This window comes from Stomoxys calcitrans, chromosome 3 (genome assembly GCF_963082655.1).
Source record: "Stomoxys calcitrans chromosome 3, idStoCalc2.1, whole genome shotgun sequence".
NCBI lineage: Eukaryota > Metazoa > Arthropoda > Insecta > Diptera > Muscidae > Stomoxys > Stomoxys calcitrans.
This window is the reverse complement of record NC_081554.1, coordinates 170958343-170976826: the sequence shown is the minus strand read 5'-3', so window position 1 is coordinate 170976826 and position 18484 is coordinate 170958343. Positions and strand designations below refer to the sequence as shown.

At 40.1% G+C, this 18484-nt stretch overlaps 1 protein-coding gene across 1 annotated transcript in view; it reads right to left on the bottom strand.

Moving 5' to 3' along the window:
• Nucleotides 1–18484, bottom strand: part of LOC106087574 (uncharacterized) — a 314940-nt gene that overhangs the window by 11691 nt on the left and 284765 nt on the right. The window contains exon 10 of the mRNA XM_059364452.1: nt 4906–4986. Within this exon, the coding sequence (XP_059220435.1) occupies nt 4906–4986 (81 nt within the window). The remainder of the gene's footprint in view (nt 1–4905; nt 4987–18484) is intronic.

Sequence of the window (18484 nt, the reverse complement as noted above, 5' to 3'; positions counted from 1 at the left end):
GTCCCCTCTTGTGACCATCTATCATCATTCGTTGTCCTTCGGGCCTGGTCCTGAAAACTTAGCTTTCATGTCGTTTGAAGCATGCCCACAGATTCCAGTTTCCCTGAAATGTGTAAGGTACGTCCCAGTCTCGCAAGCTCGTCCGCTTTACAAATCCCTGGGATATCTCTGTGGGCCAGCACTCAGAAAAGATAAATTTTGAACTGTTTAGCCATGTCGTTAAGAGATCTGCGACAGTCGATAACGGTTTTTGTGTTCAGAAATACGTTCTCCAGGGAAAATATTTATCCTTAATTTTAAGGATCTCCCCTTGATACACATTGCAGAGGTCGGATAACCTTTTAACCTGACCCGGGCCCGCTCTGCTGCGCCTTCTTTTACTTTATATGGAACAAAAGTTTCCTTGGAATATTTATTTTCGACAATTAAAGAGCTTTTAGTGAAATACCATGCTACGAAAACCGTATATCGCTTGACTAACAGTTTAACAATTTAAGTGCCTTTATCTGAGTCCCTTATAATCTTTATTGGTCTACGAATTTAAGTGAGGATGTAAGGTGTACTCCATTCCTAAAATATTGGGTTGCCCAAAAAGTAATTGCGGATTTTTCATATAGTCGGCGTTGACAAATTTTTTCAACGGCTTGTGACTCTGTAATTGCATTCTTTCTTCTGTCAGTTATCAGCAGTTACTTTTAGCTTGCTTTATTTCAGCCCGATATTCTCATGATATTTGATTTAGCGGTGTTTTCGGGGGCCCTTGAAAAAATATCAGCATTGTACTCCATATTGCCATTGGTTTAGGGGGAGTTTACACGATGGGGCGTCACCCAAACACATGGCCCCAATCTTAAATACCTTTCTAGTCCTAAATACCTTTCATTTGAGCCACATATTGGCATGGTCGAAAAATTTTTACCCTTTGGGGGGTGTTTTGGGGAAGGGGTGATGCCCTTAATCCTACATTTGGATATCAAATTCGTATTCTACTCCCAAATACCTTTATTTGAGCCCCATATTGCGATGGTCAGTAAAAAATTGCTGTTTGTGGGGTATTTTGAGAAAGGGGTAGACCCCCAAAAAATTGGTCCCGAAAGTGAGTATTAATTCTTGCTCTACCCCCCAATACCTTTCATTTAAGCTCCACATTGACATGGTCGGTAAATATGCCCGATTAAGGAGCGTTTTGGGGATTGGGCTGTCCCCCAAACACAAAGACCGGAAAATATATCAGCAACGTGCTCTATTCTTATATATCTATATATTATTTTTTTAAACCCCATATTGCCATTGCCCTCAAAATAGGATATCAAATTCGTTTTCTAATCTCATTTAAATTTCTTGCAAAAAACTTGCAAAAGTCATCAAATATTGGGATGCCCATAAAGTAATTGCGGATTTTTCATATAGTCGGCGTTGACAAATTTTTTCATAGCTTGTGACTCTGTAATTGCATTCTTTCTTCTGTCAGTTATCACCTGTTATTTTTAGCTTGCTTTTGTAAAAAAAGTATATTTGATTAAAGTTCATTCTAAGTTTTATAAAAAATGCATTTACTTTCTTTTAAAAAATCCGCAATTACTTTTTGGGCAACCCAATATGTCCGGGGTATTTGGGGTATTGGCCCTAAAAGCTATGAATATTTAGCTCCACTCTCTTTAGGACCCAAATTGTCTTGGTGAGCAAATACATCCCATTTGGGGGTTGTTATGGTGGTGGGACGTCCGCTAGATAGTTGGCCTCTAATGTTGATATCAGATACGTAGTCTACTCTCCAACACCTTTCATTTGAGCCCCATATTGCCATAGTCGGCAAACATGACCGACACCTTGGGGGGTGTTTTGGGGGATGGGCGGCCACTCAGTGAGTTGGCCTTGAAAACATATATCGAATTCCACTCTAAAAACCCTCTTTTTTGAGCCTCATATTGTAATAGTCAGCAAATACTTTGGGTGGTGTTGTGGGAGTGACGTAGCCCCATAGACACTTTTTGCCAAATATTGATATCAAATTCGTGCTTTACACCCAAAGACCTTTCATTTGAGCCCCTTATTGCTATGGTCGTGAATTTGTCCCTTTTGGGGGATGTTTTTAGTGAAAGGCAGCCCCCAAACACTTGGACCCATATTTGGATATCAGATTCTAATTCTACATTCAAATACCTTTTATTTAAGCTCCACATTCCCATGGTCAGTAAATATGTTCTGTTTGGGGTGTGTTTTGGGGAAGGGGAGGACCCCCAGAAACGAGGTCCCACATTTGGATATCAGATTCGTATTCTACTCGCAAAAACCTTTCATTTGAGTCCCATATTGCCATGGTCGGTAAATATGTCCGATTTAGGGGTGTTTTGGGGCTTCGGGTGATCCCCCTAGCACTTGGTCTGACAATTGGATATCAGATACGTTTACTTATCCTAAATACCTTTCATTTGAGTCCCATATTGTCGTGATTGGCCTAAATATATGTTTGGTAGGTTTTAGGATGGGGCAGCCCCCCTAGGTACCCTATCCGAAATTTGGATATCAAATTTTTATTTTTAGTGTACTATATGAGAGCACACAAAATTTCGCTTAAATCGCACCACCCATCTCCGAGATCTGGCATTTCTGAAAATTATGGTAAGGGGGAGGGTCCGCCCCCCCTTCAGATATCAAAAAATTTAGAACCCTATTTTCACTATGGGGTCATTATGCACCATCTGTGAAAATTTCAAGAAAATCGGTTTAGCCGTTTCTCTATATAAGGAACACACAAACATACAAACAAACAAACACAAATTGATTTTTATACCCTCCACCATAGGATGGGGGGTATACTAATTTCGTCATTCTGTTTGTAACTACTCGAAATATTCGTCTGAGACCCCATAAAGTATATATATTCTTGATCGTCGCGAAATTTTATGTCGATCTAGCCATGTCCGTCCGTCCGTCCGTCTGTCTGTCGAAAGCACGCTAACTTCTGAAGGAGTAAAGCTAGCCGCTTGAAATTTTCCACAAATACTTCTTATTAGTGTAGGTCGGTTGGTATTGTAAATGGGCCATATCGGTCCATGTTTTGATATAGATGCCATATAAACCGATCTTGGGTCTTGACTTCTTGAGCCTCTATAGTGCGCAATTCTTATCGGATTGGAATGAAAATTTGCACGACGTGTTTCGTCATGATATTCTATAAGTGTGCCAAGTATGGTTCAAATCGGTCCATAACCTGATATAGCTGCCATATAAACCGCTCTTGGGTCTTGATTTCTTGAGCCTCTAGAGTGCGCAATTCTTATCGGATTGGAATGAAATTTTGCACGAAGTATTTTGTTATGATATCCAATAACTGTGCCAAGTATGGTTCAAATCGGTTCATAACCTGATACAGCTGTCATATAAACCGATCTGGGGTCTTGACTTCTTGAGCTCCTAGAGGTCGCAATTATTATCCGATTGGAATGAAATTTTGCAAGACGTGTTTTGTTATGATATCAAACTACTGTGCTAAGTATAGTTCAAATCGGTTCATAACCTGATATAGCTGTCATATAAACCGATCTTGGGTCTTGACTTCTTGAGCCCCTAGAGGTCGCAATTATTATCCGATTGGGATGAAATTTTGCACGACGTGTTTTGATATTATATCCAACAACAGTGCCAAGTATGGTTTAAATCGGTCAATAACCTGATATAGCTGTCATATACACCGATCTGGGATCTTGATTTCTTGAGCCTCTAGAGTGCGCAATTCTTATCCGATTGGAATGAAATTTTGCACGACTTGTTTTGTCATGATATCCAACAACTATGCCAAGAATGGTTCAAATCGGTCTATAATCTGATATAGCTGTCATATAAACCGATCTTGGGTCTTGATTTCTTGAGCCTCTAGAGGGCGTAATTCTTATCCGATTTGAATGAAATTTTGCACGACGTGTTTTGTTACGATATCCAACAACTGTGCCAAGTATGGTTCAAATCGGTCCATAACCTTATATAGCTGTCATATAAACCTATCTTGGGTCTTGACTTCTTGAGCCTCTAGAGTGCGCAATTCTTATCCGATTGGAATGAATTTTTGCACGATGTGTTTCGTTACGATATCCAACAACTGTGCCAAGTATGGTTCAAATCGGTCCATAACCTTATATAGCTGTCATATAAACCTATTTTGGGTCTTGACTTCTTGAGCCTCTAGAGTGCGCAATTCTTATCCGATAGGAATGAATTTTTGCACGACGTGTTTTGTTATTATATCCAACAACTTTGCCAAATATGGTTCAAATCGATTCATAACCTGGTATAGGTGCCATATAAACCGATCTGGGATCTTGACTTCTTGAGCCTCTAGAGGGCACAATTCTTATCCGATTTGCCTGAAATGTTGTACGACGGATCCTCTCATGACCATCAACATGCGTGTTTATTATGGTCTGAATTGGTCTATAGCCCGATACAGCTCCCATATAAATCGATCTCTCTATTTTACTTTTTGAACCCCCAAAGGGCGCAATTCTTATTCGAACTGGCTGACATTTTACACAGGTTTCCAACATATCTTGATATCGCTATAATAGCAGAGCAAATCTTTTCTTATATCCTTTTTTGCCTAAGAAGAGATGCCGGGAAAAGAATTCGACAAATGTGATCCATGGTGGAGGGTATATAAGATTCGGCCCGGCCGAACTTAGCACGCTTTTTATTTGTTAAATTTGCTTTAAAGTCTCTGCTATTCTTTACACACAACATGGCAAATTTCCTGCTATTTTTGTCCATCCTTCTTAGGGCAGAATAATTTTCATTATTTGACTTTTCATTTCTCTTGTCGTTGTGTTTGTTTTCCTTGTGTTTTCTTTTTTCTATTTTCGGTAGCAAAAGTACAAGCCAAGAACAAAAGTGAGCATAAATAATACTTACCGGCACCATCACGCCACTCTTCGACACCATAGTCCGGCAACGAATTTGAGTCTAATTTATTTTTATTGCGGCGCTTGCCATCTATTTTTTGGAGATTTTTTTTTTTTTTTTTTGTACGAGATTTTATTTTAGGTTGGGAATCGTTGTTTTAGAGCAAGTGTGTGTGTGTGTGTTTTTTGTTTTTAGAAATTGAGTCCAGATGATGTTTGTTTGTTGTGTGTGTGTGTGTTTGTGTTTGTAAGTGGTTGTTTCCAAGTATTGGTGAGTGCCGTTTGTTGATATTTATTTAACATTATTTTATTTAAGGATTGTTCAAATACAAAAGGGACAGCGAGAGATACGTTCGCGAATACAAGCCCAAACGAGGTGGCGACGAGATAAATGTTGCAGCAGGACATTGGCCGTGCATAAAAACGGATTTGGGTTTTTTGTGACGTTGGTTTTTGTGTTGCAGGGACCCCAGTTAACCAAAACCCCAGACCGGTAAACAAAAAGGATAATAGCGCCGGTTTTGTTTTTTTTTTTTTGATATTTTTCGTTATTCCGCCATTTTTCGCGTTTGAGTTGTTGTGTATATGCAAAAAAAGGGGGAGATTCATTGATGGATGTTTTGGGTTTTTGTAGAGGAGAAGTTTAACATCAACGACAATTTTGTTGTTTAAAGTTGGTTTTCGGAGGTTGGCAAAGTTGTTAGCAAAAATTGTTTCCACAATTTTTGTTTTGTTTTGTTTAGGTGGGCATACATTGTTGGCGATTTTTGTAGGTTTTTGTTTTTTAAAGAAAATATGAAAAGAAAAGAATATTTCAAAAATGAAAGATAATTTTGTTGTTACAAAAAGAAGGAGGCAAAAAACATGGTTTTAAGTACTTTCTTTATAAGCAAAATAACGAAAAAAAGTTAAATCGAAAATTTGTTGAACAAAAATTATAAAGCAAGTGCTCATGATGTGCCAGATGAATTTTTGTAATTTTATTTTACGATAAGATAAGGGGTAAACTTAAATAGACATTACCTTTTTATACCCACCACCGAATGACCTATAGAGTATATATATATTCTTGATCAGCTTAAAAATCTAAGACGATTTAGCCATGTCCGTCCGTCTGTCTGTTAAAATCACGCTACAGTCTTTAACAAGTTAAAGCTTGCTAAGGTCGGCCGGGCCAAACCTTATATAGCCCCCACTATGGATCGCATTTGTCGAGCTCTTGCCACGACATCTTTTTTTGGGCAAACAAAGGATAAAAGAAAAGAATTGCCATGTTATTGGAACAATATGAAGTTATGGTTCATTTCGCACCATAATTGAAGTGAATATTAGAGATCATAGTAGAAGGCAATGTGTAAAATTTCAGCCAAAACTTTAATAGTAAGAATTGGGCTGAAGAAAAAAATAGGGAGATCGGTTTATAGGGGAGCTGTATTAGGCTATAAACCGATTCATGCCATCTTCTACACATATGTCAAAGGTCATAAGAGAAGCCGTTGTACAGAATTTCAGCCAAATCGAATCAAGACTCAAGATCTGTTTTATATGGCAGCTATATCAGGTTACGGACCGATTTGAACTATTCTCGGCACAGTTGTTGGAAATCATAACAAAACACCTCATGCAAAATTTCAGCTAAATCGGATAATAATTGCGACCTCTAGAGGTCAAGAAGTCAAAATCCCAGGCCGGTTTATATGGCAGCTATATCAGGTTATGAACCGATATGAACCTTATTTGACACAGTTGTTGAAAGTAAAAATAAAATACGTCATGCAAAATTTCAGCCAAATCGGATAAGAATTTCTCCCTGTAGAGGCTCAAGAAATCAAGACCTCAGATCGGTTTATATTGCAGCTATATCAGGTTTTGGGACCGATTTGCACCATTCTTAATACAGTTGTTGGAAGTCATAACAAAGTGGCTCAAGAAGTCAAGACCCCAGATCGGTTTATATGAGAGCTATATCAGGTTATGGACCTATTTGCACCATTCTTAATACAGTTGTTGAAAGTCACAACAAAACATGTCATGCAATATTTCAGCCAAATCGGATAGGAACTGCGCACTTTAGACGCTCAAGAAGTCAAGACCCCAGATCTGTTTTATATGGCTGCTATATCAGGTTATGGACTGATTTCAACTATTCCTAACACAGTCGTTGATAGTTATAACAAAACACGTCGTGCAAAATTTAAAACAAATCGGATAATAATTGCGCCCTCTAGAGCCTCAAAAGTCAAGACCCCAGATCGGTTTATATGAGAGCTATATCAGGTTATCTACCGATTTGAACTATTCGTGGCACAGTTGTTGAAAGTTATAAGAAAACACCTCATGCAAAATTTCAGCTAAATCGGATAATAATTGCGCCCTCTGGTGGCTCAAGAAGTCAAGACCCCAGATCGGTTTATATGGCAGCTATATCAGATTATGGACCGATTTGAACCATTTTTAACAAAGTTGTTGGATGTCATAACAAAACACCTCATGCAAAATTTCAGCTAAATCGGATAATAATTGCGCCCTCTAGTGGCTCAAGAAGTCAAGACCCCAGATCGGTTTATATGAGAGCTATATCAGGTTATGGACCTATTTGCACCATTCTTAATACAGTTGTTGAAAGTCACAACAAAACATGTCATGCAATATTTCTGCCAAATCGGATAGGAACTGCGCACTTTAGACGCTCAAGAAGTCAAGACCCCAGATCTGTTTTATATGGCTGCTATATCAGGTTATGGACTGATTTCAACTATTCCTAACACAGCCGTTGATAGTTATAACAAAACACGTCGTGCAAAATTTAAAACAAATCGGATAATAATTGCGCCCTCTAGAGCCTCAAAAGTCAAGACCCCAGATCGGTTTATATGAGAGCTATATCAGGTTATGAACCGATTTGAACCATACTCTGCACAGTTGTTGAAAGTAATACCAAAACACTACGTGTAAAATTTTAGTTAAATCGGACGATAATTGCGCCCTCTAGAGGCTCAAGAAGTCAAGACCCAAGATCGGTTTATATGACAGCTATACCAGATTATGAACCGATTTGAACCATACTTGGCGCAATTGTTGGATATCATAACAAAATACGTCGTGCAAAATTTCATTCCAATCGGATAATAATTGTGACCTCTAGAGGCTCAAGAAGTCAAGATCTCAGATAGCTTATATGGCAGCTATATCAGGTTACAGACCGATTTAAACCATACTTGGTACAATTGTTGGATATCATACAAGAACACGTCGTGCAAAATTTTATTCAAATCGGATAAGAATTGTGCACTCTAGAGGCTCAAGAAATCAAGACCCAAGATCGGTTTATATGGCAGCTATATTAAAACATGGACCGATTTGAACCATACTTGTCACAATTGTTGGATATCATACCAAAACACGTCGTGCAAAATTTTATTCAAATCGGATAAGAATTGTGCACTCTAGAGGCTCAAGAAGTCAAGACCCAAGATCGGTTTATATGGCAGCTATATCAGGTTATCAACCGATTTAAACCATACTAGGCACAGTTGTTGGGTATCATAACAAAACACGTCGTGCGAAATTCCATTCCAATCGGATAAGAATTGCGCCCTCTAGAGGCTCAAGAAGTCAAGACCCAAGATCGGTTTATATGGCAGCTATATCAGGTTATCAACCGATTTGAACCATACTTGGCACAGTTGTTGAATATCATAACGAAACACGTCGTGCAAAATTTCATTCTGATCGGATGAGAATTGCGCACTCTAGAGGCTCAAGAAGTCAAGACCCAAGATCGGTTTATATGGCAGCTATATCAAAACATGGACCGATATGGCCTATTGCAATACCAACCGACCTACACTAATAAGAAGTATTTGTGCAAAATTTCAAGCGGCTAGCTTCACTCCTTCGGAAGTTAGCGTGCTTTCGACAGACAGACGGACAGACGGACGGACGGACGGACAGGCAGACGGACGGATATGGCTAGATCGACATAAAATGTCGCGACGATCAAGAATATATATACTTTATGGGGTCTCAGACGAATATTTCGAGTAGTTACAAACAGAATGACGAAATTAGTATACCCCCCATCTTATGGTGGAGGGTATAAAAATATGCCAAGGAACTCGTCGATAAATTGTGGCCCCATGACATAAGTATAACGGAGAAAGTAGTACAGGGCATGCCACAGGGCGGATTTTATCGTCACTCCTATGGGTGAACACCATAAATAATCTACTATAGCTGCTGACTGAGGATCCCTTATTGTCAATGCTTTGCAGACGATGTTTTAATACTTCTAAGGCATAAGGATCTGAATCAGCTATGCAGAAGGGCCGAAGGGGTCTTCCATATGGCATATGACTGGGCTAGACCCAGAGGCCTCAATATTAACCCAGAGAAGACAGAAATTTGCCTGTTCCCGAGGAAGACGAAGATGGGCCAATTTAACGCACCACGTTTCCTCAATAAGACGATTTCAATATCTGACATGGTCAAATACTTAGGTGTGATCTTGGACAGGAAACTTCATTGGAAGTGTCACATTCAGGAGCGTACTGAGAAGGCCCACAGATGTTTGGCATAATGTAGACGGCCGTAGCCTCGAAATGGGGTCTGAATCCTAGGATAGTCCACTGGCTCAACAGGAGCACGATTAGAGCAATACTTACTAACGCCTCAGTAGTTTGATGGACTGCGATGGAGAAAAAGTGCAACATAAGGACCATACAACAGGTTCAAAGAACATTTTGTCTTGGCATAAGAGGAGCGATGAGAACCACGTCCACTAGGGCACTGGAGACTATTTTAGATATCCGACCCATTGACGTACAGAATAAGTGTGTGGCAGTCACTGCGGATATGAGACTTAAGGCGATGGGAGAAGGATAGGAGCAGTTAATACCATCGGGGTATTGTAGAGGCGACGATAGGAAACCTGGAAGGAATGGAAGAGGTTTCCGTTCCTGAGACTACACTTGAGGTTGAGTGCGAGGCACTACTGCCATCGACACAGGATTAACGGTACCCTAGTATTGTCATCTGGAACATCCTGTTACACGGATGGATCAAAGCTAGAGGACAGAGTGGGTCTGGGGTTTACATTGAGAACCCAGGGACTGAGATCTGTTTTACATTGCCTGACCATAATGCGCTCCTGCAGGCGGAGATCCATGGTAATGCGGAATGCGTGAGGTGGTGTGGTTTTCGAGTGTGAGCATCTTTATGGATAGTTAACTGGCCCTCATAGCAATAACATTCAGGACGGTAAGATCAAAACAATCTTGAAATGTAAGATGGAGATTAACGCCTTCTCTGAGAATGGCACGATTCGCATCGTTTAGGTGTCGGGTCATAGCTGAGTAAGGGGGAATAAAAAAGCAAACGATTTGACAGTGAAAGCCAGAGGACTGCTGTCAACAAACTTGGTAGATCCGAAGCCTTTCGTGCCGACGCAGTCCGAGTTAAGGTCGGGGGACCTTAACTCATTACGAACGTAATGAAACATTGTGGAACCGTGAAACGGTCGGTAGGACGACGAAACTCCAATGGGAGATCCGGATCGTGGGAACACGAGGCTATTATTGAAAGGAAGTAAGAAGGAGGTCGTCTCAGGTATCCGATCGGAAGAAGTTTCCCGTCGAGTAACTAGGAATGAAAAGCAGACGATTTGACAGTGAAGGCCAGACAGAGGACTGCCGTTAATAAACTTGGTTAACTCGAAGCCTTTCGACGCAGTCCTAGTTAAGGGAATGGGCTTCATACGCGCATGTAAACTTACAAAACAACGAAACGGTTGTTAGGACGATGAAAATCCTATGGGGAGATCCAGACCGTGAGAAGATAAGACTTTTACTGAAAGGAAGTATAAGGAGGTCATAACGGGACACATAGGATTACGAGCTCACTTATGCAAAATCGATGTGTCAAGTGATAGCATGTAAAGGCCATGTGGGAAAGATGATGAGATGATGGAAAAGATGATGTCCTTTGTCATTGCCCGGCTTTCGCGTCCAACAGATACCGGTGAAGACACAATATCAGAAATGAACCAAATTAGGGGAGTGGTATTGAAAACAATTAAGGATTTTGTAAGTAGCACGGAATTCCTAACTTAAAATTTTCTTTTTGGAGGTTACTTTATAGTTTTTAGAGCGCACAACAAGCAGATTACTGGCTTAGGTGTATGTCCATAGTGGCATGGGGCGGATTAATATTCGCACCCTCTTTTAGACCTAACCTAACCTCACCTAACATAAACGGCTGTTAAAAGTAGCTACCCAGGTGACTCAGCGGGAAGGTTTATGTCCTCATTTGAGATGAAAGAAGACAAAGACAATCCTGGGTTTTGCCAAATCAAAACCAAACAGAACCGTTGCTTGATCTCCAACATCTCCAAAGCACCCACGATGATTTTTCCCATGATCTCCAATAGATGTACCTAGTAAAGTCCATATCGTTCCAAAACGTGATATGCTCCCATATGAACTGATTTCCCGAATATACTTCTTGAGACTGTGGAGAGTACAATTCTTATCCAAGCATATAATAAATCCAATAGGAATCTCTCATTACCTTGTCGTACCCACCACCATAGGATGGTGGGTATACTAATCTAGCCATTTTGTTTGTAACACCTCGAGATATTGATCTAGGACCCCAAAAAATATGTAAATTCGTGATCGTCTCGAAATTCTGATTCGAACTAGCCATGTCCGTCCGTCCGTTTGTCGAAATCACGATAGCGGTCGAATGTCTAAAGCTAGCCTCTTGAAATTTTATATATATACTTAATAGCGGTGTAGATCGCTGGGGATTGCAAACGGGCCATATCGGTTCAGATTTGGATATAGCTCCCATATAAACCGATCTCCCGATTTGACTTCTTGAGCCCCTGGATGCATCAAGATGCATCCGATTTGACTGAAATTTTGCACATAGTGTTCTGTTATGACTTCCAACAACTGTGCCAAGTACGGTGGAAATCAGTCTATAACCTGATGTAGCTCCCATATAAACCCATGTCCCGATTTAACTTCTTTATCGCCTGGAAGGCGCAATTTTTGTCCGATTTGGCTAAAAATTTATTTGCGGTGTTCTTTTACGACTTCCAACACTTACTTGTGCTTAATTAGTTAAAAATCGGTCTATATCCAGATATATTGGGTTGCCCAAAAAGAAATTGCGGATTTTTTAAAAGAAAGTAAATGCATTTTTAAATAAAAACTTAGAATGAACTTTAATCAAATATACTTTTTTTACACTTTATTCTAAAGCAAGCTTAAAGTAACAGCTGTTAACTGACAGAAGAAAGAATGCAATTACAAAGTCACAGGCTGTGAAAAAATTTGTCAACGCCGACTATATGAAAAATCCGCAATAACTTTTTGGGCAACCCAATAGATTGGTATAGACGATATAGATATACAAACCAAGGCATTTACCCTCATTTATAATAGCCGGTGGACTTAAAAAATTACATTACATGATCATCATCATTGCAACTATACGATGCATCCATGCCTCCCCAATTGCATGGTAAAAACTATTTTCATTTTTCATACGGTGAGATAGAGCATTTAAATTAATGACTTTAAATTATAGGTAATGGCATAAGCGTTGCGAATTAGAGAATGAAGAATTATTGCAAAAATATTTTAATGTAAAAAATGTTGGCAAATGAGAACACAACCAACAAAAATAAAAACAAAAAAAAAAAAACGAACAAACGCCGGAAAATTGTTAAGCCATAATGCAGAGTAACAACGAAAAACCAGCTACGACTATGCAAAAAGCATACACAAACTTTTATACACACAAATAAATAAATAAACAAGAAGAGAACAGAAAATAAGTACTAGGATATTTGCTGTAAATCCTAGTACAAAGGATAAACTTATTTTTGTTCATTTCATTTTTATGCAGTGTGTATCGCAGTATGGGTATGATGTGGGCTGGCTCTATGTTACTTTCAAAGGAATATTGCAATTGTAGTAGTAGTGGTGGTGCTGATGGTGATGGTGATGGTGGTGGTAGTAGTAAAGATTCATGAAACAATAAAGTAAATATCATAAAAACAAAAGAAAAGAATACTAAACAAGTAAAAGCCTGCTAAGTTCGGCCGGGCCGAATCTTATATACCCTCCACCATGGATCGCATTTGTCGAGTTCCTTTCCCGGCATCTCTTCTTAGGCAAAAAAGGATATAAGAAAAGATTTGCTTTGCTATTAGAGCGATATCAAGATATGGTCCGGCTTTGACCACAATTAAATTATATGTTGGAGACCTGTGTAAAATGTCAGCTAATTCGATTAAGAATTGCGCCCTTTGGGGGCTCAAGAAAAAAAATAGAGAGATCGATTTATATGGGAGCTGTATCGGGCTATAGACCGATTCAGACCATAATAAATACGTATGTTGATGGTCGTGGGAGGATCCGTCGCACAAAATTTCAGGCAAATCGGATAATAATTGCGACCTCTAGAGGTCCCAGATCGGTTTATATGGCAGCTATATCAGGTTATGAAGCGATTTGAACCTTATTTGACACAGTTGTTGAAAAAAAAATTTCAGCCAAATCGGATAGGAATTGCGCCCTCTAGAAGCTCAAGAAATAAAGACCCCAGATCTGTTTATATGACAGCTATATCAGGTTATGAACCGATTTGAACCATACTTAGCACAGTTGTTGGATATCATAATAAAATACTTCGTGCAAAAATTCATTCAAATCGGATAAGAATTGCGCCCTCTAGAGGCTCAAGAAGTCAAGACCCAAGATCGGTTTATATGACAGCTATATCAGGTTAAGGACCGATTTAAACCATACTTGACACAATTGTTAGATATCACAAGAAAACACGTCATGCAAAATTTCAGTCCAATCCGATAAGAATTGCGCCCTCTAGAAGCTCAAGAAGTAAAGACCCCAGATCTGTTTATATGACAGCTATATCAGGTTATGGACCGATTTAAACCATACTTGGCACTATTGTTAGATATCACAACAAAACACGTCGTGCAAAATTTCAGTCCAATCCGATAAGAATTGCGCACTCTAGAGTCTCAAGAAGTCAAGAGCCAAGATCGGTTTATATGACAGCTATATCAGGTTATGAACCGATTTGAACCATACTCGGTACAATTGTTGAATACCATAACGAAACACGGCGTGCAAAATTTCATTCCAATCGGATAAGAATTGCGCACTCTAGAGGCTCAAGAAGTCAAGACCCAAGATCGGTTTATATGACAGCTATACCAAGTTATGGACCGATTTGATCCATACTTAGCACAGTTGTTAGAAGTAATACTAGAACACTATGTGCAAAACAGACGGACGGACAGACGGACGGACAGACGGACGGACGGACGGACAGACGGACGGACAGACGGACGGACAGATGGACGGACGGACATGGCTTGATCAGCATAGAATGTCGCGACGATCAAGAATATATATACTTCATGGGGTCTCAGATGAATATTTCGAGTAGTTACAAACAGAATGACGAAATTAGTGTACCCCCATCCAGCAAACATTAGTGTAAAAACATCCAGCAACGAGGTTGGGGAGAAAATGTGAAAATATTATGAACTTCGAAAAAGAAAATTTTTGAAATCTTTTAAGGTAAGAAATTTGTTGGAAGATTTAAAGGAAAAGTTGTGTATGACAGAGTAAAATCATCTTTTTCATCGGTTTGGCTTTTAACAGCCGGTCATGAGAATCAATTTCTGTTTCATTGTTTTTCAAGTCGAGCTTAATAACCAAGCGAATGCAACACATAAAGGAGAGATTGTTATTGGGTTGCCCAAAAAGTAATTGCGGATTTTTCGGTCGGCCAAATGAAGTTGATGATGACCAAATCAAAGCATTAATCGAATTGGATCGTCTTGTAACTGAGCGTGAGATAGGAGAGAAGTTAAATATACCAAAATCAACCGTTCATTATCACATAAAAAGTCTTGGACTGGTGAAAAAGCTTGATATTTGGGTACCACATGTATTGAAAGAAATTCATTTAATAAATCGAATCAACGCTTGTGATATGCACCTTAAACGCAATGAATTCGATCCGTTTTTAAAACGAATCAAAGCTGGAGATGAAAAATGGATTGTTTACAACAACGTTAGTCGAAAACGATCATGGTCCAAGCATGGTGAACCAGCTCAAACCACTTCAAAGGCTGATATCCACCAAAAGAAGGCTGTCTGTTTGGTGGGATTGGAAGGGTGTGGTATATTTTGAGCTGCTTCCAAGTAACCAAACGATTAATTCGGATGTTTACTGTCAACAATTGGACAAATTGAATACAGCCATCAAGGAGAAGCGACCAGAATTGGTCAATCGTAAAGGTGTCATATTCCACCAGGACAACGCTAGACCGCACACATCTTTGGTCACTCGCCAAAAACTGAGTGAGCTTGGCTGGGAATTTTCGATGCATCCACCATATAGCCCTGACCTTGCACCATCAGACTACCATTTATTTCGATCTTTGCAGAACTCCTTAAATGGTAAAACTTTCGGCAATGATGAGGCTATAAAATCGCACTTGGTTCAGTTTTTTGCAGATAAAGGCCAGAAGTTCTATGACGTGGAATACTAAATTTGCCAGGAAGATGGCAAAAGGTTATCGAACAAAATGGCTATTATATATTTGATTAAAGTTCATTCTAAGTTTTATTAAAAATGCATATACTTTCTTTTAAAAATCCGCAATTACTTTTTGAGCAACCCATAAATGAGTTTTGAAGATAAGAAATTGCCAGTTCCTCAGACAAGGCAACACACATATCACTGGTGGACTCGTTTCGATAATGGGGTTCTTTTTTATCTAATCGGAACATTGTGAACTATGTCTGTCTGTCTGACCGGCCTACAGTTCACAGTTCGTAGTTTATAGCCGAGTCCGAACGGCGTGCCGCAGTGGACACCTCTTTGGAGAGATGTTTTACTTGGCATATTACCTCACAAATGTTGCCAGCATTAGTAGTGCTTATAGTTGCGATTATCAGCACACAAATCCTATGTGAAATCTCAACTACTACTACCAGACTGTTCGCTGTTAGCTTATCCACTAAGCAATATCTCTTCAAACAAACCCCAAGTCCCCTCTATGGTCTTAGCATTCATATTATTCCTTTGTCATCGTAGAAAGCTCTGCCTGCCGTCTTCAACATGACCACTACCACCAGACTGTAGTTGAGATTTCGCATAGGATGTGTGCTGATGATCTCAACTGTAAGTACTACGAACAACAGGCTGTATACTAGAGGCCGGTCAGACGGACGGACATAGTTCACGATGGTGCCGATGAAATAAAGAAACCCAATTATCGAAACGCCTACACCAGTGGGTTGATATGAGTTCTGCCTCACAACTCACATTGTTCAAATTTGTAGAACAAAATATTGGTCTTTTTGGTAGCCATATCCCAACATAGACCGATCTGCACCATATACGACACTGCTGTCAAAAAAACCTAACAATCGAGAGATCGGTCTATATGGCTGTTATATCCAAATCTGGACCGATCTGAGCCAAATTGCAGAAAGTTGTCGAAGAGCCTAACACAACTCACTGTGCCTAATTTCACCGAAATCTATGGGCCCAAAACCTTAAATCTAGAGATCGGTCTATATGGCAGCTATATCCAAATCTAGACCGATCTGAACCAAATTGCAAAAAGTTGTCGAAGAGCCTTATACAACTAACAGTCCTAAATTTCAGTAAAATCGGACAATAAATGCGCCATTTATGGACCCAAAACCTCAAATCGAGAGATCGGTCTATATGACAGCTATATCCAAATTTGATCTGATCTGTGTCATATTGCAGAAATATATCGAGGGGCCTAACATAACCAACTGTCCCAAATATCAGCAAAATCGGATAATAAATGCGCTATTTATGGACCCAATACCTCAAATCGAGAGATCGGTCTATATGACAGCTATATCCAAATCTGGACCGAAAATAAGGCATTTATGGGCATTATACTCTTTATCCCCAGATCGGTCAACATAGCAGCTATATCCGAATATGGTCCCATTGGGCCGTTCAAGAACTTAACCAACATGCATCAAAAAGACGTCTTTGTGTCAAATTTCAGCTCAATATCGCAATTTTGAAGGCTGTAAAGTGATTACAACAGATGGACGGACAGACGGATAGACGGACAGACGGATAGACGGACAGACGAATAAACATTAAACCGATGGCTTTGGTGCAGGCACATCCTCCTGCAGAGGCAAAGAAGGAAATCTGGTAACTGACACAGATAACATGCTGAGGACATGGAAAGAACATTTTACCCAACTGCTAGTGTCCGACGTTGGCGGGGAAGAAGATACCGCAGAACCAATCCCTGATGATGGTATAGAATGTTTACCTCTTAGTCAGAATGAGGTTCAATTAGCAGTGACCCGACTGAAGAACCACACGGCAGCAGGAACCGACGGGTTACCCGCTGAACTATTTAAGACCGGAGGCGATGTTAGATGTACGGTCGATCCGTGGATCAAATGTAGATTCGGATCATTACCTCGTTGCAGCAGAGGTTTGCACCCGTTTGAAAATGGCGAGCAAAGTACGATCTCACACTGCACGGAAGCTGGACATTGAAAAGCTGCAAACACAACAAATGGCAGCGGCATACTCCACTCGACTGACCCAACTGTTTGATGAAAACACTCCTTTTTCTGATGATATAATGGCGCAGTGGCAAACTATTGCCCACTCCATGGAAAATGCCGCGAAATCCGTACTTGGGTACCGGAAGCCTCCTCCAAGAATCCCATGGTACGACCAAGAGTGTCGAGATGCTACTGAAGCCAAGAATGCGGCATATAGAGCAACCCTGCAATCAGTAGCAACGCGCCAGATGAAGGAGAGGTATCAGGAGAAAAGGAGCGAGGAGAAACGTCTATTCCGCAGATAGAAAAAGGAAATTTAAAGATGTGTGTGAGCGAATTGAGATGTACAGGAGTCTGAATGAAGTCCGGAAATTCTACCAAAGAATTAAACATCAAACCGATGGCTTTGGTGCAGGTACATCCTCCTGCAGAGACAAAGAAGGAAATCTGGTAACTGACACAGATAACATGCTGAGGATATGGTACGAACATTTTACCCAACTTCAAGTGTCCGACGTTGGCGGCCAATACCTAATGATGGTATAGAATGTTTACCTCCTAGTCAGAATGAGGTAAAAGTAGCAGTAACCCGACTAAGAACAACAAGGCAGCAGGAGCCGAAGGGTTACCCGCTGAACTATTTAAAACCGGAGGCGACACGTTGATAAGGCGTATGAATCAGCTTATCTGCGCAATCAGGCTAGAAGAACGCATACCCGATGATTGGAACCTCAGCATACTATGTCCAGTACAGACGAAAGGAGACAAGACGGATTAGGCCAACTACAGAGGAATAGGTCTCCTCCCCATCGCATATAAGATACTCTCGAACGTACTGTGTGAAAGATTAAAACCTAAAGTCAATGAGATAATTGGGCGAGGTTTCAGACAAGGAGACAGCCCATCGTGTGATCACACGAGAACACATGCTACTCGCCTATGACGACAACATCAAAA